At 52.2% G+C, this 24,597-nt stretch overlaps 1 protein-coding gene across 1 annotated transcript in view; it reads left to right on the plus strand.

Moving 5' to 3' along the window:
- The window catches only part of WNT5B (Wnt family member 5B), a 69,129-nt gene extending 46,430 nt beyond the window's left edge, over positions 1–22,699 (plus strand). Inside the window, exons 2-5 of the mRNA XM_069965137.1 lie at positions 3,400–3,527; positions 6,044–6,291; positions 14,787–15,079; positions 20,556–22,699. Coding sequence (XP_069821238.1) covers positions 3,400–3,527; positions 6,044–6,291; positions 14,787–15,079; positions 20,556–21,014 — 1,128 coding nt within the window. The 3' untranslated portion in view covers positions 21,015–22,699. The remainder of the gene's footprint in view (positions 1–3,399; positions 3,528–6,043; positions 6,292–14,786; positions 15,080–20,555) is intronic.
- Positions 22,700–24,597: the final 1,898 nt, after the last annotated feature.

Raw genomic sequence — 24,597 nt, forward strand, 5'->3', positions numbered from 1 at the left:
TCTCCCTGTATGATGTGGTCTCTCTGTCTCCCCCTATATGTAGCAGTCTCTCCCTGTATGATGTGGTCTCTCTGTCTCCCCCTATATGTAGCAGTCTCTCCCTGTATGATGTGGTCTCTCTGTCTCCTCCTATATGTAGCAGTCTCTCCCTGTATGATGTAGTCTCTCTGTCTCCCCCCTATATGTAGCAGTCTCTCCACCTGTATGATGTGGTCTCTCTGTCTCCCCCTATATGTAGCAGTCTCTCCACCTGTATGATGTAGTCTCTCTGTCTCCCCCCTATATGTAGCAGTCTCTCCCTGTATGATGTGGTCTCTCTGTCTCCCCCTATATGTAGCAGTCTCTCTACCTGTATAATGTAGTCTCTCTGTCTCCCCCTATATGTAGCAGTCTCTCCCTGTATGATGTGGTCTCTCTGTCTCCCCCTATATGTAGCAGTCTCTCCCTGTATGATGTGGCCTCTCCAATCCTCAGTCCTCTCTGTCTCTCTCTCTATGTGACTGTCTCACTCGGATTAGTTACTGTCTTTCTTTATGTGACCATCTCTGATCAATGACTGTGTCTCTCTCTATGTGACTGTCTCTTTTATCAGTGACTGCCTCTCTCTGATGAATGACTGTCTCTGTCTCCTGCTCTGACCATTGACTGTCTCTCTTGTTCTAATCAGTGACTCTGTCTCTCACTGATCAGTGACTCTCTCTATAGGCTGTATCACAGGCGGCCGGGGAGGGCCGGGGGGAGCTGCCCGGGTGATCGCTGATCGTCCGTGCCGCCCATAGGATACAGCGGCGGCTGCAGATCGCTGCTATATAAGTCGTTTGTCTTACAACATGTTGAAAGAAAAACGACTTCAACGATCAGCCGACATGAACAATGTCGGCTGATCATTGCCTCCTATTCCACGGGACGATTAGCGGCCGAATACGCTGATAATCGTTCCGTGGAATAGGGCCTTATGTGATAGTCTCTCTCTGATCAGGGACTGTCCCTCTCTATATGTGACTATCTCTTTCTCTGGTAAGTCTATGTCTCTTTCTGTATGTGTGTCTCTCTCACTGATAAGTGATGTCTCTCTCTGTATGTGTGTCTCTCTCACTGATTAGTGATGTCTCTCTCTGTATGTGTGTGTGTCTCTCTCACTGATTAGTGATGTCTCTCTCTGTATGTGTGTGTGTGTGTGTGTCTCTCACTGATTAGTGATGTCTCTCTCTGTATGTGTGTGTGTGTCTCTCACTGATTAGTGATGTCTCTCTCTGTATGTGTGTGTCTCTCACTGATTTGTGATGTCTCTCTCTGTATGTGTGTGTGTGTCTCTCACTGATTTGTGATGTCTCTCTCTGTATGTGTGTGTGTGTCTCTCACTGATAAGTGATGTCTCTCTCTGTATGTGTGTGTGTCTCTCTCACTGATTAGTGATGTCTCTCTCTGTATGTGTGTGTGTCTCTCACTGATTAGTGATGTCTCTCTCTGTATGTGTGTGTCTCTCACTGATTAGTGATGTCTCTGTGTGTGTGTGTGTGTGTGTCTCTCTCTCACTGATTAGTGATGTCTCTCTCTGTATGTGTGTCTCTCTCACTGATTAGTGATGTCTCTCTCTGTATGTGTGTGTGTCTCTCACTGATTAGTGATGTCTCTCTATGTGTGTGTGTGTCTCTCACTGATTAGTGATGTCTCTCTCTGTATGTGTGTGTGTCTCTCACTGATTAGTGATGTCTGTGTGTGTGTGTGTGTGTCTCTCACTGATTAGTGATGTCTCTCTCTGTATGTGTGTGTCTCTCACTGATTAGTGATGTCTCTCTCTGTATGTGTGTGTCTCTCACTGATTAGTGATGTCTCTCTCTGTATGTGTGTGTCTCTCACTGATTAGTGATGTCTCTCTGTGTGTGTGTGTGTCTCTCACTGATTAGTGATGTCTCTCTCTGTGTGTGGGCCCATCCTCAGTCCTCTCTCTGTCTGTCTGTCCCTGCTGCCCCCGATCCTTCCTCAGTCCTCTCTGTAATTGTCTCTGAATAGTGACTGTCTATGTAACAGTCTCTCCCTATGCCCCCCCCCCATTCTGACAGTCTCTCTGTATGTGTGACAGTCTCTTTATGTGACAGTCTCTCTGGGTAACTATCTCTATGTATGTGTTATTACTCTCTCTATGTTTGGCAGTCTCTCTCTCTCTGACAGTCTCTCTGTATGGGTGACTGTCTCTCTATGTGACTGTCTCTCTGTATGTGTTACTCTCTCTATGTGTGACAGTCTCTCTCTGTGTGCGGCAGTCTCTCTGTGTGACAGTCTCTTTCTCTATGTGCGGCAGTCTCTCTCTTTGTGTGACTGTACATGTAACTCTGTGTGACAGTCTCTTTCTCTATGTGCAGCAGTCTCTCTGTGTGACAGTCTCTCTCTCTCTATGTGACAGTCTCTCTATGTGACAGTCTCTCTCTCTCTATATATATATATATATATATATGTGGCAGTCTCTCTCTCTCTCTCTCTCTCTCTCTCTCTCTCCCTCTATGTGACAGTCTCTCTCTTTATGTGTGGCAGTCTCTCTATGTGTGACAGTCTCTCTCTCTTTATGTGTGACAGTCTCTCTCTATATATGTGTGGCAGTCTCTCTCTATGTGATAGTCTCTCTCTTTATGTGTGGCAGTCTCTCTATGTGTGACAGTCTCTCTCTCTATATGTGTGACAGTCTCTCTCTCTATATGTGTGGCAGTCTCTCTATGTGTGACAGTCTCTCTCTCTCTCTATGTGACAGTCTCTCTCTCTTTATGTGTGGCAGTCTCTATTTGTGACAGTCTCTCTCTCTTTATGTGTGGCAGTCTCTCTATGTGTGACAGTCTCTCTCTCTCTATATGTGTGGCAGTCTCTCTATATGTGACAGTCTCTCTCTATATATGTGTGGCAGTCTCTCTATGTGTGACAGTCTCTCTCTCTATGTGTGACAGTCTCTCTCTCTATATGTGTGGCAGTCTCTCTATGTGTGACAGTCTCTCTCTCTATATGTGTGGCAGTCTCTCTATGTGTGACAGTCTCTCTCTCTATATGTGTGGCAGTCTCTCTATGTGTGATAGTCTCTCTCTATATGTGTGGCAGTCTCTCTCTCTATATGTGTGACAGTCTCTCTCTCTCTTTATGTGTGGCAGTCTCTCTATGTGTGACAGTCTCTCTCTCTATATGTGTGGCAGTCTCTCTATGTGTGACAGTCTCTCTCTCTATATGTGTGGCAGTCTCTCTCTGTGTGAGTCTCTCTCTCCCTGTGCCCCCCTGCTCCCCTCCCCAGGTAATAAAATGTAAATGCAGCGTGTATGCCGGGCGGGTGCAGTGCCGGGGCCGGCCGGCAGGGGGAGTCCTGGAGCCGCCCCGTCCGCTCCTCACTCCTCACTCTTCTCACCGTCTCCTTCTCACCAGGGACCCCCGAGCTGGAGATCCGCGGAGCGCGGCCGTGCGGGGGGCAGCATGAGGGGGAGCACACCGCCGAGCCTGCTACTGCTACTGATGGCTGCCCTCCTGCCCCAGGCGGGGGCAAACTCCTGGTGGTGAGTACCCGGGGCAACTCCCTGTGATAGAGGTATATGGGGGGCTTCTATGGAGAGGAGAGGAGAAGCTGCTCTGGGGGTCCCTGTGATGTATATGGGGGGCTTCTATGGAGAGGAGAAGCTGCTCTGGGGGTCCATGTGATAGATATATATGGGGGTCCCTGTGATATATATGGGGGTCCCTGTGATATATATGGGGGGCTTCTATGGAGAGGAGAGGCTGCTCTGGGGGTCCCTGTGATAGAGGTATATGGGGGGCTTCTATGGAGAGGAGAGGCTGCTCTGGGGGTCCCTGTGATATATATGGGGGGCTTCTATGGAGAGGAGAGGCTGCTCTGGGGGTCCCTGTGATATATATGGGGGGCTTCTATGGAGAGGAGAGGAGAAGCTGCTCTGGGGGTCCCTGTGATATATATGGGGGGCTTCTATGGAGAGGAGAAGCTGCTCTGGGGGTCCCTGTGATAGATATATATGGGGGGCTTCTATGGAGAGGAGAGGAGAAGCTGCTCTGGGGGTCCCTGTGATAGAGGTATATGGGGGGCTTCTATGGAGAGGAGAGGAGAAGCTGCTCTGGGGGTCCCTGTGATATATATGGGGGGCTTCTATGGAGAGGAGAGGCTGCTCTGGGGGTCCCTGTGATATATATGGGGGGCTTCTATGGAGAGGAGAGGCTGCTCTGGGGGTCCCTGTGATGTATATGGGGGGCTTCTATGGAGAGGAGAGGCTGCTCTGGGGGTCCCTGTGATATATATGGGGGGCTTCTATGGAGAGGAGAGGAGAAGCTGCTTTGGGGTCCCTGTGATGTATATGGGGGGCTTCTATGGAGAGGAGAAGCTGCTCTGGGGGTCCCTGTGATATATATGGGGGGCTTCTATGGAGAGGAGAGGCTGCTCTGGGGGTCCCTGTGATAGATGTATATGGGGGGCTTCTATGGAGAGGAGAGGAGAAGCTGCTCTGGGGGTCCCTGTGATGTATATGGGGGGCTTCTATGGAGAGGAGAAGCTGCTCTGGGGGTCCCTGTGATGTATATGGGGGGCTTCTATGGAGAGGAGAGGCTGCTCTGGGGGTCCCTGTGATAGATGTATATGGGGGGCTTCTATGGAGAGGAGAGGAGAAGCTGCTCTGGGGGTCCCTGTGATGTATATGGGGGGCTTCTATGGAAAGGAGAGGCTGCTCTGGGGGTCCCTGTGATATATATGGGGGGCTTCTATGGAGAGGAGAGGCTGCTCTGGAGGTCCCTGTGATATATATGGGGGGCTTCTATGGAGAGGAGAGGAGAAGCTGCTCTGGGGGTCCCTGTGATAGAGGTATATGGGGGGCTTCTATGGAGAGGAGAAGCTGCTCTGGGGGTCCCTGTGATATATATGGGGGGCTTCTATGGAGAGGAGAGGAGAAGCTGCTCTGGGGGTCCCTGTGATAGAGGTATATGGGGGGCTTCTATGGAGAGGAGAGGAGAGGAGAAGCTGCTCTGGGGGTCCCTGTGATATATATGGGGGGCTTCTATGGAGAGGAGAGGCTGCTCTGGGGGTCCCTGTGATATATATGGGGGGCTTCTATGGAGAGGAGAGGCTGCTCTGGGGGTCCCTGTGATATATATGGGGGGCTTCTATGGAGAGGAGAAGCTGCTCTGGGGGTCCCTGTGATAGAGGTATATGGGGGGCTTCTATGGAGAGGAGAAGCTGCTCTGGGGGTCCCTGTGATATATATGGGGGGCTTCTATGGAGAGGAGAGGCTGCTCTGGGGGTCCCTGTGATGTATATGGGGGGCTTCTATGGAAAGGAGAGGCTGCTCTGGGGGTCCCTGTGATAGATGTATATGGGGGGCTTCTATGGAGAGGAGAGGCTGCTCTGGGGGTCCCTGTGATATATATGGGGGGCTTCTATGGAGAGGAGAGGCTGCTCTGGGGGTCCGTGTGATAGATGTATATGGGGGGCTTCTATGGAGAGGAGAGGCTGCTCTGGGGGTCCCTGTGATATATATATGGGGGTCCCTGTGATATATATGGGGGGCTTCTATAGAGAGGAGAGGCTGCTCTGAGGGTCCCTGTGATATATATGGGGGGGTCCCTGTGATGGATATGGGGGGCTTCTATGGAGAGGAGAAGCTGCTCTGGGGGGTCCCTGTGATAGAGGTGGGGGGTCCCTGTGATAGATATATATGGGGGGCTTCTATAGAGAGGAGAAGCTGCTCTGGAGGTCCCTGTGATATATATATATGTATATTATATATATATATATATATATATGGGGGGCTTCTATAGAGAAGAGGTTGATACATTGTAATGACTGTAAGCTCTGGGGGTCCCTGTGATATATAAGTATAGAGTATAAGCTCTGTGGCCAAGAAAGTTAGGTCTGGGGTATAACATTAGTTGTAGTTTTTAGCAGTATATAAGATGTGTGACTGTCTGGGATGCCAGGATAAAGTACCTGGGTGTTAGGGGGATTGTGGGTGGGGTGACCCTTTAATGTGGGCTGGCATTCTTCTCTCACCCTCTTGTGTGTCGCCCCCCGCAGGTCACTGGCCCTGAACCCCATCCAGAGACCTGAGATGTATATAATCGGTGCCCAGCCGCTGTGCAGCCAGCTGAGCGGCCTGTCCCCCGGGCAGAGGAAGCTGTGCCACCTGTACCAGGATCACATGGTCTACATTGGGGAAGGGGCCAAGACCGGCATCAAGGAGTGCCAGCACCAGTTCAAGCAGCGGCGATGGAACTGCAGCACCGTGGACAACGCCTCAGTGTTCGGCAGAGTCATGCAGATCGGTGAGAACCCCCAAACATCATCCACATCTTACACAGAACAATCTGACGCTTATTGCTTCTATCAGCACCTGGGAAAGGTGGGTGACAAGACGAGCAATATGGCCGCCATCACATGTGATTGTCACCCAGCTTTCCCAGGCTCCTAAATGGTGAATCCTCCTATGTTTGTATGAGCAGACACATCTGTCAGTCGGGGTCTGGCAGTGTTGGGGTAAAGGCTCAGTGTCAGGGGATGTGATGCCTGCGGCCCCCTCCCCCACCATTAGCAGAACATCTCTCCTTTGATTTGAGGTGTGAGGTCTCATTGTCTGGATCCTTTTGATATGGAGAGAAGCTGCAGATCCGGCTGATGCCACATAATAAAGATAGGTGTTAAAGGGGCAGTCCACCACCCCAGCCCCGCATTCCTAATCCTGTGAGGGGAGGGGGCAGGGGATTACTGGCACCATTAGTACTACATCACTTTCCCCTTCAAACAAGACAAAAACAAATAGAGAGATCACAAGACTCTCTATACATGAGACCCTTTATACACACCCCCTATACACAAGACCCTCCATACATATCTCCATATATAGGAGACCCTCTATACACACCACATATATACGAGACCCTCTATACATATCCCCATATATAGGAGACCCTCTATACACACCACATATATACGAGACCCTCTATACACACCACATATATAGGAGACCCTCTATACATATCCCCATATATAGGAGACCCTCTATACACACCACATATATACGAGACCCTCTATACACATCCCCTATACACAAGACCCTCCATACATATCTCCATATATATGAGACCCTCTATACACACCCCCTATACACAAGACCCTCCATACATATCTCCATATATAGGAGACCCTCTATACACACCACATATATACGAGACCCTCTATACATATCCCCATATATAGGAGACCCTCTATACACACCACATATATACAAGACCCTCTATACACATCCCCTATACACGGGAGCCTCTATACACACCACATATATACGAGACCCTCTATACACATCCCCTATACACAAGACCCTCCATACATATCTCCATATATACAAGACCCTCTATACACATCCCCTATACATGGGAACCTCTATACACATCATATATACGAGACCCTCTATACACATCCCCTATACACGGGAACCTCTCTACACATTCCATGTATATGAGACCCTCTATACACATCCCCTATACATGGGAGCCTCTATACGCATCCCATATACACAGGACCCCATATACACAAGACCCTCTAAACACACACCCCTTTACATTGGAACCTCTGTATACGGGACCCTTTTTACACAGGACCCTCTGTACAAATCCCCTATATACAAGACACCTTCTATACATGGGGCCTTCAATATACACCCTTAATAAACGAGACCCCCTATACACTGGACCCTCTATACGTGGAGCCCTCTATTTATAACCATTATACACTGGACCCTCTATTCACTGAACTTCTTGTCTAAAACTGAACTTCTTGTACTCCCTCCCTCTAACCAACCCAAACCCGACATCTCCCTATCAGTCTGTGGTACTAGCATCACTCCTGTGCATCAAGCTCGATGTCTGGGGGTTATGCTGGACTCACATCTATCTTTTACCCCCATATCCAAGCCCTTGCAGCTCCTGCCCTCTAGATCTCACACATCTCCAGAATCTGCCCATTTCTCCCCATTGACACCGCTCAGACTCTGACTGTCTCCCTGATCCATTCCTATCTTCACTACTGTAACTCCCTACTAATCAGTCTTCCTTTCTCTTAGCTCTCCCCTCTCCAGTCCTGACTGCCGCAGCCTGGCTCATCTTCATCCCAGTCTATCCTGAACGCAGCAGCCAGGCTCATCTTCCTCTCCACTCTGCCCTCCATACATCTCCTCCCTCATCTCCACAACTCTGCCCCCCATACATCTCCTCCCTCATCTCCACAACTCTGCCCTCCATACATATCCTCCGTCATCTCCACAACTCTGCCCCCCATACATCTCCTCCCTCATCTCCACAACTCTGCCCCCCATACATCACCTCCCTCATCTCCACAACTCTGCTCTCCATACATCTCCTCCCTCATCTCCACAACTCTGCCCCCCATACATCTCCTCCCTCATCTCCACAACTCTGCCCTCCATACATCTCCTCTCTCATCTCCACAACTCTGCCCCCCATACATCACCTCCCTCATCTCCACAACTCTGCCCCCCATACATCTCCTCCCTCATCTCCACAACTCTGCCCTCCATACATCTCCTTCCTCATCTCCACTACTCTGCCCCCCATACATCTCCTCCCTCATCTCCACAACTCTGCTCTCCATACATCTCCTCCCTCATCTCCACAACTCTGCCCCCCATACATCTCCTCCCTCATCTCCACAACTCTGCCCCCCATACATCTCCTCCCTCATCTCCACAACTCTGCCCCCCATACATCACCTCCCTCATCTCCACAACTCTGCTCTCCATACATCTCCTCCCTCATCTCCACAACTCTGCCCCCCATACATCTCCTCCCTCATCTCCACAACTCTGCCCCCCATACATCTCCTCCCTCATCTCCACAACTCTGCCCCCCATACATCTCCTCCCTCATCTCCACTACTCTGCCCCTCCATACATCTCCTCCCTCATCTCCACTACTCTGCCCTCCATACATCTCCTCCCTCATCTCCACTACTCTGCCCTCCATACATCTCCTCCCTCATCTCCACTACTCTGCCCCTCCATACATCTCCTCATCTCCACAACTCTGCCCTCCATACATCACCTCCCTCATCTCCACAACTCTGCCCCCCATACATCTCCTCCCTCATCTCCACAACTCTGCCCTCCATACATCTCCTCATCTCCACAACTCTGCCCTCCATACATCTCCTCCCTCATCTCCACAACTCTGCCCTCCATACATCTCCTCCCTCATCTCCACAACTCTGCCCTCCATACATCTCCTCCCTCATCTCCACAACTCTGCCCTCCATACATCTCCTCCCTCATCTCCACAACTCTGCCCTCCATACATCTCCTCCCTCATCTCCACAACTCTGCTCTCCATACATCTCCTCCCTCATCTCCACAACTCTGCCCCCCATACATCTCCTCCCTCATCTCCACAACTCTGCCCCCCATACATCTCCTCCCTCATCTCCACTACTCTGCCCCTCCATACATCTCCTCCCTCATCTCCACTACTCTGCCCTCCATACATCTCCTCCCTCATCTCCACTACTCTGCCCCTCCATACATCTCCTCCCTCATCTCCACTACTCTGCCCTCCATACATCTCCTCCCTCATCTCCACTACTCTGCCCCTCCATACATCTCCTCCCTCATCTCCACTACTCTGCCCTCCATACATCTCCTCCCTCATCTCCACTACTCTGCCCCTCCATACATCTCCTCCCTCATCTCCACAACTCTGCCCCTCCATACATCTCCTCATCTCCACAACTCTGCCCTCCATACATCTCCTCATCTCCACAACTCTGCCCCCCATACATCTCCTCCCTCATCTCCACTACTCTGCCCTCCATACATCTCCTCCCTCATCTCCACAACTCTGCCCCCCATACATCTCCTCCGTCATCTGCACAACTCTGCCCTCCATACATCTCCTCCCTTATCTCCACTACTCTGCCCCTCCATACATCTCATCTCCACAACTCTGCCACCCCATACATCTCCTCCCTCATCTCCACAACTCTGCCACCCCATACATCTCCTCCCTCATCTCCACAACTCTGCCCTCCATACATCTCCTCCCTCATCTCCACAACTCTGCCACCCCATACATCTCCTCCCTCATCTCCACAACTCTGCCCTCCATACATCTCCTCCCTCATCTCCACAACTCTGCCCTCCATACATCTCCTCCCTCATCTCCACAACTCTGCCCCCCATACATCTCCTCCGTCATCTCCACAACTCTGCCACCCCATACATCTCCTCCCTCATCTCCACAACTCTGCCCTCCATACATCTCCTCCCTCATCTCCACAACTCTGCCCTCCATACATCTCCTCCCATATCTCCACTACTCTGCCCCTCCATACATCTCATCTCCACAACTCTGCCACCCATACATCTCCTCCCTCATCTCCACAACTCTGCCACCCCATACATCTCCTCCCTCATCTCCACAACTCTGCCCTCCATACATCTCCTCCCTCATCTCCACAACTCTGCCCTCCATACATCTCCTCATCTCCACAACTCTGCTCTCCATACATCTCCTCCCTCATCTCCACAACTCTGCCCCTCCATACATCTCCTCTCTCATCTCCACTACTCTGCCCTCCATACATCTCCTCCCTCATCTCCACTACTCTGCCCTCCATACATCTCCTCCCTCATCTCCACAACTCTGCCCTCCATACATCTCCTCCCTCATCTCCACAACTCTGCCCTCCATACATCTCCTCCCTCATCTCCACTACTCTGCCACCCCATACATTTCCTCCCTCATCTCCACTACTCTGCCCTCCATACATCTCCTCCCTCATCTCCACAACTCTGCCCTCCATACATCTCCTCCCTCATCTCCACAACTCTGCTCTCCATACATCTCCTCCCTTATCTCCACTACTCTGCCCTCCATACATCTCCTCCCTCATCTCCACAACTCTGCCCCTCCATACATCTCCTCTCTCATCTCCACTACTCTGCCCTCCATACATCTCCTCCCTCATCTCCACTACTCTGCCCCTCCATACATCTCCTCCCTCATCTCCACTACTCTGCCCCTCCATACATCTCCTCTCTCATCTCCACTACTCTGCCCTCCATACATCTCCTCCCTCATCTCCACTACTCTGCCCTCCATACATCTCCTCTCTCCTCTCTACTACTCTGCCCTCCATACATCTCCTCCCTCATCTCCACTACTCTGCCCTCCATACATCTCCTCCCTCCATACATCTCCTCCCTCATCTCCACTACTCTGCCCTCCATACATCTCCTCCCTCATCTCTACAACTCTGCCCTCCATACATCTCCTCCCTCATCTCTACAACTCTGCCCTCCATACATCTCCTCCCTCATCTCCACAACTCTGCCCTCCATACATCTCCTCCCTCATCTCTACAACTCTGCCCTCCATACATCTCCTCCCTCATCTCTACAACTCTGCCCCTCCATACATCTCCTCCCTCCATACATCTCCTCCCTCATCTCTACAACTCTGCCCTCCATACATCTCCTCCCTCATCTCCACAACTCTGCCCTCCATACATCTCCTCCCTCATCTCTACAACTCTGCCCTCCATACATCTCCTCCCTCATCTCCACAACTCTGCCCCTCCATACATCTCCTCCCTCCATACATCTCCTCCCTCATCTCCACTACTCTGCCCTCCATACATCTCCTTCCTCATCTCCACTACTCTGCCCCTCCATACATCTCCTCCCTCCATACATCTCCTCCCCCATCAGGTCTCGTATTCTCCAGCCAGCGAGTGGGTCTCGAATTCTCTTTGTATTTCTATTTATTCTAATTATTTAATTGTGTAATATGTAAGTGTCACCTCTGTGTGTATAAGAAGCGCTGCCGAATCTGATGGCGCTATACAAATAAATATTATTATTAATTACATCCCCTATATACGAGACCCTCTGTACACCCCCCTATATACGAGACCCTCTGTACACCCCCCCTATATACGAGACCCTCTGTACACCCCCCCTATATACGAGACCCTCTGTACACACCCCCTATACATCAGACCCTCTGTACACCCCCCTATACATCAGACCCTCTGTACACCCCCCCTATACATCAGACCCTCTGTACACCCCCCTATATACGAGACCCTCTGTACACCCCCCTATACATCAGACCCTCTGTACACCCCCCTATACACAAGGGAGATAGATATAGGAAGCTCTCACATCTACAGCTCCTGGGCATAGCCCCCCATACACAGGAGACCCCAGAGATAGTTACAGGAGGGTCTCACATCTACAGCTCCTGGGCACAGCCCCCCCCATACACAGGAGACCCCAGAGATAGTTACAGGGGGGCCTCTCATCTACAGCTCCTGGGCATAGCCCCCCATACACCGGAGACCCCAGAGATAGTTACAGGGGGTCTCACATCTACAGCTCCTGGGCATAGCCCCCCCATACACAGGAGACCCCAGAGATAGTTACAGGGGGTCTCACATCTACAGCTCCTGGGCATAGCCCCCCCATACACAGGAGACCCCAGAGATAGTTACAGGGGGTCTCACATCTACAGCTCCTGGGCATAGCCCCCCCATACACAGGAGACCCCAGAGATAGTTACAGGGGGTCTCACATCTACAGCTCCTGGGCACAGCCCCCCCATACAGAGGAGACCCCAGAGATACCTATAGGAGGGTCTCACATCTACAGCTCCTGGGCACAGCCCCCCCATACACAGGAGACCCCAGAGATACCTATAGGAGGGTCTCACATCTACAGCTCCTGGGCATAGCCCCCCCATACACAGGAGACCCCAGAGATAGTTACAGGGGGGTCTCACATCTACAGCTCCTGGGCATAGCCCCCCATACAGAGGAGACCCCAGAGATAGTTACAGGGGGGTCTCACATCTACAGCTCCTGGGCATAGCCCCCCATACAGAGGAGACCCCAGAGATAGTTACAGGGGGGTCTCACATCTACAGCTCCTGGGCATAGCCCCCCCATACACAGGAGACCCCAGAGATAGTTACAGGGGGTCTCACATCTACAGCTCCTGGCCATAGCCCCCCATACACCGGAGACCCCAGAGATAGTTACAGGGGGGTCTCACATCTACAGCTCCTGGGCACAGCCCCCCATACACAGGAGACCCCAGAGATACCTATAGGAGGGTCTCACATCTACAGCTCCTGGGCACAGCCCCCCCATACACCGGAGACCCCAGAGATAGTTACAGGGGGGTCTCACATCTACAGCTCCTGGGCATAGCCCCCCATACACAGGAGACCCCAGAGATAGTTACAGGGGGGTCTCACATCTACAGCTCCTGGGCATAGCCCCCCATACACAGGAGACCCCAGAGATAGTTACAGGGGGGTCTCAGATCAGAGAAAGTTGTTTATGGTGCCCACCAATGAGCGCATGCCCCGGGGCAGGCATTCTGGCGGACCCCTCCCGTCTTGCACCTTGAGGGTCCGGTCCCCTTATCTGCTGTGCCCTGTGGATTCCTGCATGTTATTAACCCTTACACAACCTGCCGCATTCCCACCCAGATAACCTGGCAGCAGTCCCAGCAGCCGCCATCAGGGGGCAGTGCAGACACATAGCTGCCTCCCAGTGCCCCTGTCAGTACCAGCGCCACCACCCGCCCCCCATGATGCTTTATCTGTCATCACTATACAGAGACCAATCGCCCCGAGGAGCCGACTGATCCCTATCTGATCCCTCACAGGTGACTGTTCTGTGTATAGGGAGGGCAGGGACTGGGGACTACAACTCCCAGCATCCTCTGTCTGTACAGATTACCCGTACAGCCTAGAAACACTGGCGTTTTAGTAGCCACTGAGCCACTTTATACGTCCAGCTATCTCTGAGCTGGTGACCACTGATCCGCCCTATACGTCCAGCTATCCCTGAGCTGGTGACCACTGTGCTACTCTATACGTCCAGCTATCTCTTAGTATGTGACCACTGATCTGCCCTATACGTCTAGCTATCCCTGAGTTGGTGACCACTGAGCTGCTTTATACATCCAGCTATCTCTTAGTATGTGACCACTGATCTGTCCTATACGTCTAGCTATCCCTGAGTTGGTGACCACTGAGCTGCTTTATACATCCAGCTCTCCTTGGAGCTGGTGACCACTGAGTTCCAGACGTTTCTGAACATTATTGAGCCGCTGTATACATCCAGCTATCTCTGAGCTAGCGGCCACTGAGCCGCTCTATACGTCCAGCTATCCCTGAGCTAGTAAGCACTGAGCCGCTGTATACATCCAGCTATCCCTGAGCTAGTGAGCACTGAGCCGCTGTATACATCCAGCTATCCCTGAGCTAGTGAGCACTGAGCCGCTGTATACATCCAGCTATCCCTGAGCTAGTGAGCACTGAGCCGCTGTATACATCCAGCTATCCCTGAGCTAGTGAGCACTGAGCCGCTGTATACATCCAGCTATCCCTGAGCTAGTGAGCACTGAGCCGCTGTATACATCCAGCTATCCCTGAGCTAGTGACCACTGAGCCGCTCTATACGTCCAGCTATCCCTGAGCTAGTGAGCACTGAGCCGCTGTATACATCCAGCTATCCCTGAGCTAGTGAGCACTGAGCCGCTGTATACATCCAGCTATCCCTGAGCTAGTGACCACTGAGCCGCTGTATACATCCAGCTATCCCTGAGCTAGTGACCACTGAGCCGCTGTATACATCCAGCTATCCCTGAGCTAGTGACCACTGAGCCGCTGTATACATCCAGCTATCCCTGAGCTAGTGACCACTGAGCCATCCCATTCTTCCATCCTTTCCTCTTTTGCAGGAAGCAGAGAAGCCGCCTTCACGTACGCCATCAGCGCAGCCGGAGTGGTGAACGCCATCAGCCGCGCCTGCCGGGAGGGGGAGCTGTCCACCTGTGGCTGCAGCCGGACGTCTCGTCCCAAAGACCTCCCCCGGGATTGGCTATGGGGCGGCTGCGGGGACAACGTGGAGTACGGATACCGATTCGCCAAGGAATTTGTGGACGCCAGAGAACGGGAGAAGAACTATCCGAAGGGATCGGAGGAGCAGGCGAGGGCGCTGATGAATCTGCAGAACAACGAGGCCGGCCGCAGGGTGAGTCACTGCTCTCTGGTATACTGCCGGGCTATTGCTCTCTGCTATCAGCCAGGAAGGGTATACTGCCGGGCTACTGCTGTCTGCTATCAGCCAGGGAGAGGATACTGCCAGGCTACTGCTCTCGGCTATCAGCCAGGAAGGGTATACCGCCAGGCTACTGCTCTCTGCTATCAGCCAGGAAGGGTATACTGCCAGGCTACTGCTCTCTGCTATCAGCCAGGAAGGGTATACTGCCAGGCTACCGCTCTCTGGTATCAGCCGGGGAGAGGATACTGCCAGGCTACTGCTCTCTGCTATCAGCCAGGAAGGGTATACTGCCAGGCTACCGCTCTCTGGTATCAGCCAGGAAGGGTATACTGCCAGGCTACTGCTGTCTGCTATCAGCCAGGGAGAGGATACTGCCAGGCTACTGCTCTCTGCTATCAGCCAGGGAGAGGATACTGCCAGGCTACTGCTCTCTGCTATCAGCCAGGGAGAGGATACTGCCATGCTACTGCTCTCTGCTATCAGCCAGGAAGGGTATACCGCCAGGCTACTGCTCTCTGCTATCAGCCAGGAAGGGTATACCGCCAGGCTACTGCTCTCTGCTATCAGCCAGGAAGGGTATACTGCCAGGCTACCGCTCTCTGGTATCAGCCGGGGAGAGGATACTGCCAGGCTACTGCTCTCTGCTATCAGCCAGGGAGAGGATACTGCCAGGCTACTGCTCTCTGCTATCAGCCAGGAAGGGTATACCGCCAGGCTACTGCTCTCTGGTATACTGCCAGGCTACTGCTTTCTGCTATCAGCCAGGAAGGGTATTCTGCCGGGCTACTGCTCTCTGCTATCAGCCAGGAAGGGTATACTGCTGGGCTACTGCTCTCTGGTATACTGCAAGGCTACTGCTCTCTGGTATCAGCTGGGGAGAGGACACTGCCGGGCCACTGCTCTCTGGTATACTGCCAGGAAGGGTATACTGCCAGGCTACTGCTCTCTGCTATCAGCCAGGAAGGGTATACCGCCAGGCTACTGCTCTCTGCTATCAGCCAGGAAGGGTATACTGCTGGGCTACTGCTCTCTGGTATACTGCAAGGCTACTGCTCTCTGGTATCAGCTGGGGAGAGGACACTGCCAGGCTACTGCTCTCTGCTATCAGCCAGGAAGGGTATACCGCCAGGCTACTGCTCTCTGCTATCAGCCAGGAAGGGTATACTGCCAGGCTATCGCTCTCTGGTATCAGCCGGGGAGAGGATACTGCCAGGCTACTGCTCTCTGCTATCAGCCAGGGAGAGGATACTGCCAGGCTACTGCTCTCTGCTATCAGCCAGGAAGGGTATACCGCCAGGCTACTGCTCTCTGCTATCAGCCAGGAAGGGTATACTGCCAGGCTATCGCTCTCTGGTATCAGCCGGGGAGAGGATACTGCCAGGCTACTGCTCTCTGCTATCAGCCAGGGAGAGGATACTGCCAGGCTACTGCTCTCTGCTATCAGCCAGGAAGGGTATACAGCCAGGCTACTGCTCTCTGGTATACTGCAAGGCTACTGCTCTCTGGTATCAGCTGGGGAGAGGACACTGCCGGGCCACTGCTCTCTGGTATACTGCCAGGAAGGGTATACTGCCAGGCTACTGCTCTCTGCTATCAGCCAGGAAGGGTATACCGCCAGGCTACTGCTCTCTGCTATCAGCCAGGAAGGGTATACTGCCAGGGATAGGATACTGCCGGGCTACTGCTCTCTGCTATCAGCCAGGAAGGGTATACTGCCAGGGATGGGATACTGCCGGGCTACAGCTTTCTGCCATCAGCCATGGAGGGTATACTGCCAGGGATAGGATACTGCCGGGCTACTGCTCTCTGGTATCAGCTGGGGAGAGGACACTGCCGGGCCACTGCTCTCTGGTATCAGCTGGGGAGAGGACACTGCCGGGCCACTGCTCTCTGGTATACTGCCAGGAAGGGTATACTGCCAGGCTACTGCTCTCTGCTATCAGCCAGGAAGAGTATACTGCTGGGCTACTGCTTTCTGCTATCAGCCAGGAAGGGTATACTGCCAGGCTACTGCTTTCTGCTATCAGCCAGGGAGGGTATACTGTCGGGCCACTGCTCTCTGGTATCAGCCAGGAAGGGTATACCACCAGGCTACTGCTCTCTGCTATCAGCCAGGAAGGGTATACTGTCAGGCTACTGCTTTCTGCTATCAGCCAGGAAGGGTATACTGTCAGGCTACTGCTCTCTGGTATTAGCCAGGAAGGGTATACTGCCGGGCTACTGCTCTCTGCTATCAGCCAGGAAGGGTATACTGCCAGGGATAGGATACTGCCGGGCTACTGCTCTCTGCTATCAGCCAGGAAGGGTATACTGCCAGGGATGGGATACTGCCAGGAAGGGTATACTGCCAGGCTACTGCTTTCTGCTATCAGCCAGGGAGGGTATACTGTCGGGCCACTGCTCTCTGGTATACTGCCAGGAAGGGTATACTGCCAGGCTACTGCTTTCTGCTATCAGCCAGGAAGGGTATACTGTCAGGCTACTGCTCTCTGGTATCAGCCAGGAAGGGTATACCACCAGGCTACTGCTCTCTGCTATCAGCCAGGAAGGGTATACTGTCAGGCTACTGCTTTCTACTATCAGCCAGGAAGGGTATACTGCCAGGCTACTGCTCTCTGGTATCAGCCGGGAGGAGGATACTGTCAGGCTACTGCTCTCTGGTATCAGCCGGGGAGAGGATGGTGATATAAACTACTCCTCCCATCATGCCCTGAGCAGAGGGCAGGCATTACGGCAGAAGGTGATGGGTGGGCAGCTGTCTGGGGTCTCACTCACTTCAGTAGATTCAGCTGCCAGACAAACAGAAGGCGATCAGCTGACACAACATGACAAGGAGACACGCTGCAACTGTGACGGAACCTCAGAGACATACAGCATCAGTCATTCTGTCAGGAAGGGGGAGCAGGGCCCAGTGTATGGAGAAGGGGCAGCCTCAGGTTTACCAGACACAGCGCCATCCACGGTGTAGTGGCGAGGTGTGGTACTGCAGCAGCGTCTTACATTGTAGTAGTTCAGGAATGTCCCCCCTCCCCCGACCATAAACCTGGCCCCGCTCGCTCTCACCTACAGCCCCCTCCAGTCTCGGTGTAATAAAGGCTGCAGATGATCGCACCTCCCGCAGCACATCTGGGGGCTATTCCCTTCCTACCTCCTCGTGACTTTATGGCCCCCTCTTCTCTTTGTTTATGTCCCACTTTGTTGTTCCAGTGCTTCCTTTCTTTTCTGCCGCCCCTCCTCCCCCCACCGTTAACTGCGGACCCCCATTCAAGTTCCTGGCCCCCCTCCCTGTTTGTCTTACCTGGGATTACTGCTCTGTGTTTGACTTTCAGGATCTTGTGTAGCGGCCAAGTGATAGCAAGTTCAAAAGGACAGAAGGCGAGAGTGGCGGCCCCTCATACCGGCCATCACACGGGGGGCTCAGCCATAGCCAGAGAGCGGCAGCCCCTCATACCGGCCATCACACTGGGGGCTCAGCCATAGCCAGAGAGCGGGGGCCCCTCATACCGGCCATCACACGGGGGGGCTCAGCCATAGCCAGAGAGCGGCAGCCCCTCATACCGGCCATCACACTGGGGGCTCAGCCATAGCCAGAGAGCGGCAGCCCCTCATACCGGTCATCACACGGGGGGCTCAGCCATAGCCAGAGAGCGGCCCCTCATACCGGTCATCACACGGGGGGCTCAGCCATAGCCAGAGAGCGGCTCCTCATACCGGCCATCACACGGGGGGGCTCAGCCATAGCCAGAGAGCGGCAGCCCCTCATACCGGCCATCACACGGGGGGCTCAGCCATAGCCAGAGAGTGGCCCCTCATACCGGCCATCACACGGGGGGCTCAGCCATAGCCAGAGAGTGGCCCCTGATACCGGCCATCACACGGGGGGCTCAGCCATAGCCAGAGAGCGGCAGCCCCTCATACCGGCCATCACACGGGGGGCTCAGCCATAGCCAGAGAGCGGCCCCTCATACCGGCCATCACACGGGGGGCTCAGCCATAGCCAGAGAGCGGCAGCCCCTCATACCGGCCATCACACTGGGGGCTCAGCCATAGCCAGAGAGCGGCAGCCCCTCATACCGGCCATCACACGGGGGGCTCAGCCATAGCCAGAGAGCGGCAGCCCCTCATACCGGCCATCACACGGGGGGGCTCAGCCATAGTCAGAGAGCGGGGGCCCCTCATACCGGCCATCACACCGGGGGCTCAGCCATAGCCAGAGAGCGGCCCCTCATACCGGCCATCACACCGGGGGCTCAGCCATAGCCAGAGAGCGGCAGCCCCTCATACCGGCCATCACACGGGGGGCTCAGCCATAGCCAGAGAGCGGCCCCTCATACCGGCCATCACACGGGGGGGCTCAGCCATAGCCAGAGAGCGGGGGCCCCTCATACCGGCCATCACACGGGGGGCTCAGCCATAGCCAGAGAGCGGCCCCTCATACCGGCCATCACACGGGGGGCTCAGCCATAGCCAGAGAGCGGCAGCCCCTCATACCGGCCATCACACGGGGGGCTCAGCCATAGCCAGAGAGCGGGGGCCCCTCATACCGGCCATCACACGGGGGGCTCAGCCATAGCCAGAGAGCGGCCCCTCATACCGGCCATCAGATCACTCCCATTCAGCTTTCCTAGACTGCAGAATGGCTCATCTGTCTAACCTTACCGTATTAGTTGTAATGGCAGCCATTATTCTCAGACCCCTAGAACTTGCCCTGACCATGGACCGTGACTTCAGGGGGGGGGGGGGGGGGCGCTCTTTGTATTGAGACCCCTCCACTCTGTTGTCTTAGTGCTTTGTGCCAAACCAGCTGACCCGGGGCCGGTCCGCACCCCCCACCTCCCAGATCTAAGACCCCCTGCTGCCCACCTAATTGCCAAGTTCCTACATGTGGAAATAGTCCCTTTAATATGGAAATAAGGAGGGGTCTCTGACCAGGCAGCAGCAGCCGAATATCCTACAATTCCTCCCATGTTCTGCATTACAGAGGTTGTCTGCTTACTATTGTATCTATGTATATACCTGGGCAGTATACATTTCTCTCCAGTTGTTGCAACACTACAGCTTACTAAGCTTTGTAGAAGCCGATTTGTGATAAAGCCGCTGGCTGAAGATCCACATGTTCCAAAGACTTTACAGGGCATGCTGGGAGTAGTAGTTTTGCAACAGTTAGAGAGCTTATACTTTACAGTATCTATTTCCATTGGTGACTATAATCTGGGGACACAGCGCCACCTGCAGGCCGATACCAATCACTGCACAGATTTTTCTTTCTATTAAAACAATGATATATGTATGTGTGTATATATGTATGTGTAAATATATATATATATATATATATATATATATATATATATGTGTGTGTGTGTGTATATAGAAATATAGATTTATTTATGACAAAATTCTACCGATATTGATTCAAACCAATTCTTCCCCTCTTTTTTTTTTCCAGGCTGTATATAAATTGGCCGACGTCGCCTGTAAGTGTCATGGGGTTTCCGGTTCGTGCAGCCTGAAGACTTGCTGGTTGCAGCTCGCTGACTTCCGCAAGGTGGGCGAGTACCTGAAGGAGAAGTACGACAGCGCGGCCGCCATGAGACTGAACCGTCGCAACAAACTGGAGCAAGTCAACCAGCGCTTCAACTCGCCCACGGCGGAGGATCTGGTGTACCTGGACCCCAGCCCGGATTACTGCCTTCGTAACGAGACCACCGGCTCCCTGGGCACACAGGGCCGACTGTGCAACAAGACGTCGGAGGGGATGGACGGCTGCGAGCTGATGTGCTGCGGCCGCGGCTACGACCAGTTCAAGACGGTGCAGGTGGAGCGCTGTCACTGCAAGTTTCACTGGTGCTGCTTCGTGAAATGCAAAAAGTGCACAGAAATCGTGGACCAGTATGTGTGCAAGTAACGCAGAGCCCCCCTGCATCCCGTCACCACCTCCTCCATACACGCCTGCGCCCCTTCCCCACCGGCACTCGGAAGGGGGCGGAATATATATGTATAGGATCTAAAGGAAATCTATATATGTAGATATCTATTTTTATATGTGTATAAAGGTGGACAGCACTGACTGCCAGGGACGGACTGCGCCGGAGGAGGAGGAGACCACCATGGACGCACTGCTGTCCATGACTGGCAGCTTGAACTGGCAAAGGGGGCGGCCATGTTGGAAACTCTTTGCCAGCACTTTGATATGACTTTAATTGTGTCCTGACTGAGCAGCGCCCCAAGATGGATTCTCCAGACATGATGGATACAGCCGGAGAAGGTTTCCTGTCTCTGCAGACTGTTGCACTGTGTGATGCAGACCGTTACACCCATCCTGTGCAAAAAGACTCTTCCCTAGCCTGTACAATCATGTTCCTTGTAGTGACTAAGAGGGTGAGGGGGCACCGCATGGCAGACTGATCACTCACTGAAGAGCAAAAAAAATCGGAACATTCTTTTATCTGATCCTGGGAAAGTTTGGTGATGATCCTGCGGCTTCCGTTACAGCGGTCACATGGGATGTCAGTAAATCAGCCAGGTCCTGAAGTATGTCCCAACTTATGGAGGCGGCAACTTTGGTAAAAGCAGGCAGATTTCCCGACAAACCGTCCATGGCTGCCTTTACAGCTGTCAGGCTCCATCTCACCTAGTCTCATGTGATATAGCTTTGAGAGCTGTCTGATGACCCATGTGACAGCCATATTGGTTGTCACCCAGCTTTCCCAGGATCAGGTCAAACTAAACACCATTTTTAGAGTGGTAGTTCAGAACGTTCCCTTTAACTAAAATTTAAAACAAAAAATTGTGAAAAATCTATTCTGGAAAAGCTTGGTGAAAAAAACAATATGGACGTCACATGGGTCGTCAGAAAGCTGTATCACAGGAGACTAGGTGAGAGGGAACCTGGCAGCCATATTGGAAGTCACCCAACTTTCCCAAGTTCAGGTCAAACAGAACTGGAAAAAAAGGAAAAATCCATTAAAAATTCTGTTCTGTTTCACCAGATCCTGGGAAAGCTGGGTGACAATATGGCAGCCGGTTCAGTTGTCACATGGGATGTCAGTAAAGAAAGAGGACCTGATTCACATAGGACGTCAATCAGGAGACTGTAGAAGCTGCCTCCATCTCCCAGTCATTGTGTTATCACCCAGCTTTCCCAGGATCAGACAGGATGATCATTGACACCACAAGAGAGCTACTTTATTTTCATGAGAATTGGGATTTTTGTTGATGCTCTTGTTCTAGCCTGCAGCACAATGCTGCCCTCTAGTGGTCAAAACAACTAAAGACAATGTCAGAGGTTCCTAGAAGGTCGCCATGAACCCCACTCACCCTGGCCCGGCAATGCAGGGGTTAACCTTAGGAATTTGTAATTTTTAAACTATTTATTTTGTTTTCTATAATTTTTTTTTTTATATAAATTTATCTATTTTTGGGGTAGAGGAGATAAGAGTCCGACAGCAGCAGCAGGGCAGTGTGTAAATATAAGGGGTGCCCCCTCCGGAGGAGGACCCCCATTTCTTGTATAGATCATCTCTTCGCTTTGTACGTTTGACAATACTTTACCCTACAGATTGTACCACGAAAAAAAACATAAGAGTACAACCCAAAGTGTCTGTGTGTTCTGTACCCGACATTGCCTCTATAGTGAGAGTCTCCATGTATGACCTGCAGGGGGCAGCTTAGAGCAAACGCCTCACACCAAGCTCTTCAGCAGGGATGGGGATGCCTCATGATGGGAGGGCCGAAGGTTCCCCCTCCCTGCTGTACAGGAATGATCTCCAACTGCGGTAAGACTACAACTCAATGGTTAGCTGTGCTCACCCACCACCACTAGGGGCGCCTCACTATAGGAGAAGCGCTGGGCTATGTAATATACTGAGGTCTCCCATATATAATGCTGTATCACCCACCGCCACTAGGGGGTGCCTCACTATAGGAGAAGCTCTTGGCTGTGTAATACACCGAGGTCTCATATATTATAATATATATACACCCCAAAAATAATGATTTATTATTCTAAATAACATGTAAAACAGATGAAACAAACATTCAGAAACAGCAGAATATGTGATATTATAAGTTCCTGTACAGTAATGGAGAGGATGGGAAACACAAGGGCGGACAGAGACTACAGGGAGCAGGGAGGAATGAGCAGGACAGATGTAGGCACAGTATAGCAGCACTCTCTGTCCGGGGAGGGAGGGGTTACAGCTATGGAGAGATTACCTCCACAGTCCTGTCCCCTGATGCAAGCCCCAGCCTGAAGTGGATCTGCTATGATTTGGAAGGTGAGGGAGACTTCCTGGGTCAGAGTACAGGGCTGTAGACTCCGCTATGCAGACCATGCCCCTCCCCCGCTCCCCCTCCCACCCAGTACAGGGAGCTCTTACACCAAAGCAATGCGATTACACCAATTTTGAAAACCTGTGAGCTCTTCTCGCAAAATGCTCTTAATCCAAGTTACTCTTAAACTGAGGTACCACTGTGTATATATAGCTGTATCAGCCACCACTAGGGGGCGCCTCACTGTATAGGAGAAGCTCTGGGCTATGTAATATACTGAGGTCTCCTATATATATAATGCTGTATCACCCACCACCACTAGGGGGCGCCTCACTATAGGAGAAGCCCTGGGCTATGTAATATACTGAGGTCTATGTAATATACTGAGATCTATATATATAATGCTGTATCACCCACCACCACTAGGGGGCGCCTCACTATAGGAGAAGCTCTGGTTTATGTAATATACTGAGGTCCTCTATATATAATGTGTGGATGTAGATGAATCAGCACTCACCCGATGACTTGTATCAGCTCACTTTATTTCATCTGCCAGCAATGGCGGGGAGGGAAAGGTGCAGACGCGCACTGGGACGGCCGTTTCGGGGACACGCCCCCTTTGTCGACCAGGTGATTGCGTCATGGAGAGGAGGTGTGCTTTATATACAGGTAAGGTGCACGTGACCAAAAAAGAAAAAATTAGAACACAAAGATACATAAACAAATCATCATATAAATACACTGAGATCATTCCGCTCGTTGAGGCCGAGCGGACCCGTAGCATTGAGCCGAGAAATCCAGAGAGACTCTTTTCTTAAAAGTACTTGGTGCCTATCGGCTCCCTCTGGAACCTGAGTGACTCTTTCCAGTCCGAGGAATTTTAAAGTTCTTACATCCCCCTGGTGGACAGACCGTATATGCTCTATCAGCCGTGGAACACCTTTACCCGTTTTTACGGAGTATATATGTTCCTTGAATCTCACCCATATTGGTCTTTTTGTTTTTCCCACATAGTAGGACCCACAGCTACAGACCAGAGCATAGACAACGAATGAGGATTTACACGTAACAAAATCCCTAATCATACATTCACACCCTCCCAGGCGAATAAAAGAGACTTCTAACAATTGGGTGCAGTACTTGCATTGTCCACACCTCCTATTACCCTGGGGTAGTGATCTAGATAGCCAATCTTTATTTTTATTATTGACCGGGGT

This window comes from Dendropsophus ebraccatus, chromosome 1 (genome assembly GCF_027789765.1).
Source record: "Dendropsophus ebraccatus isolate aDenEbr1 chromosome 1, aDenEbr1.pat, whole genome shotgun sequence".
Taxonomy (NCBI): domain Eukaryota; kingdom Metazoa; phylum Chordata; class Amphibia; order Anura; family Hylidae; genus Dendropsophus; species Dendropsophus ebraccatus.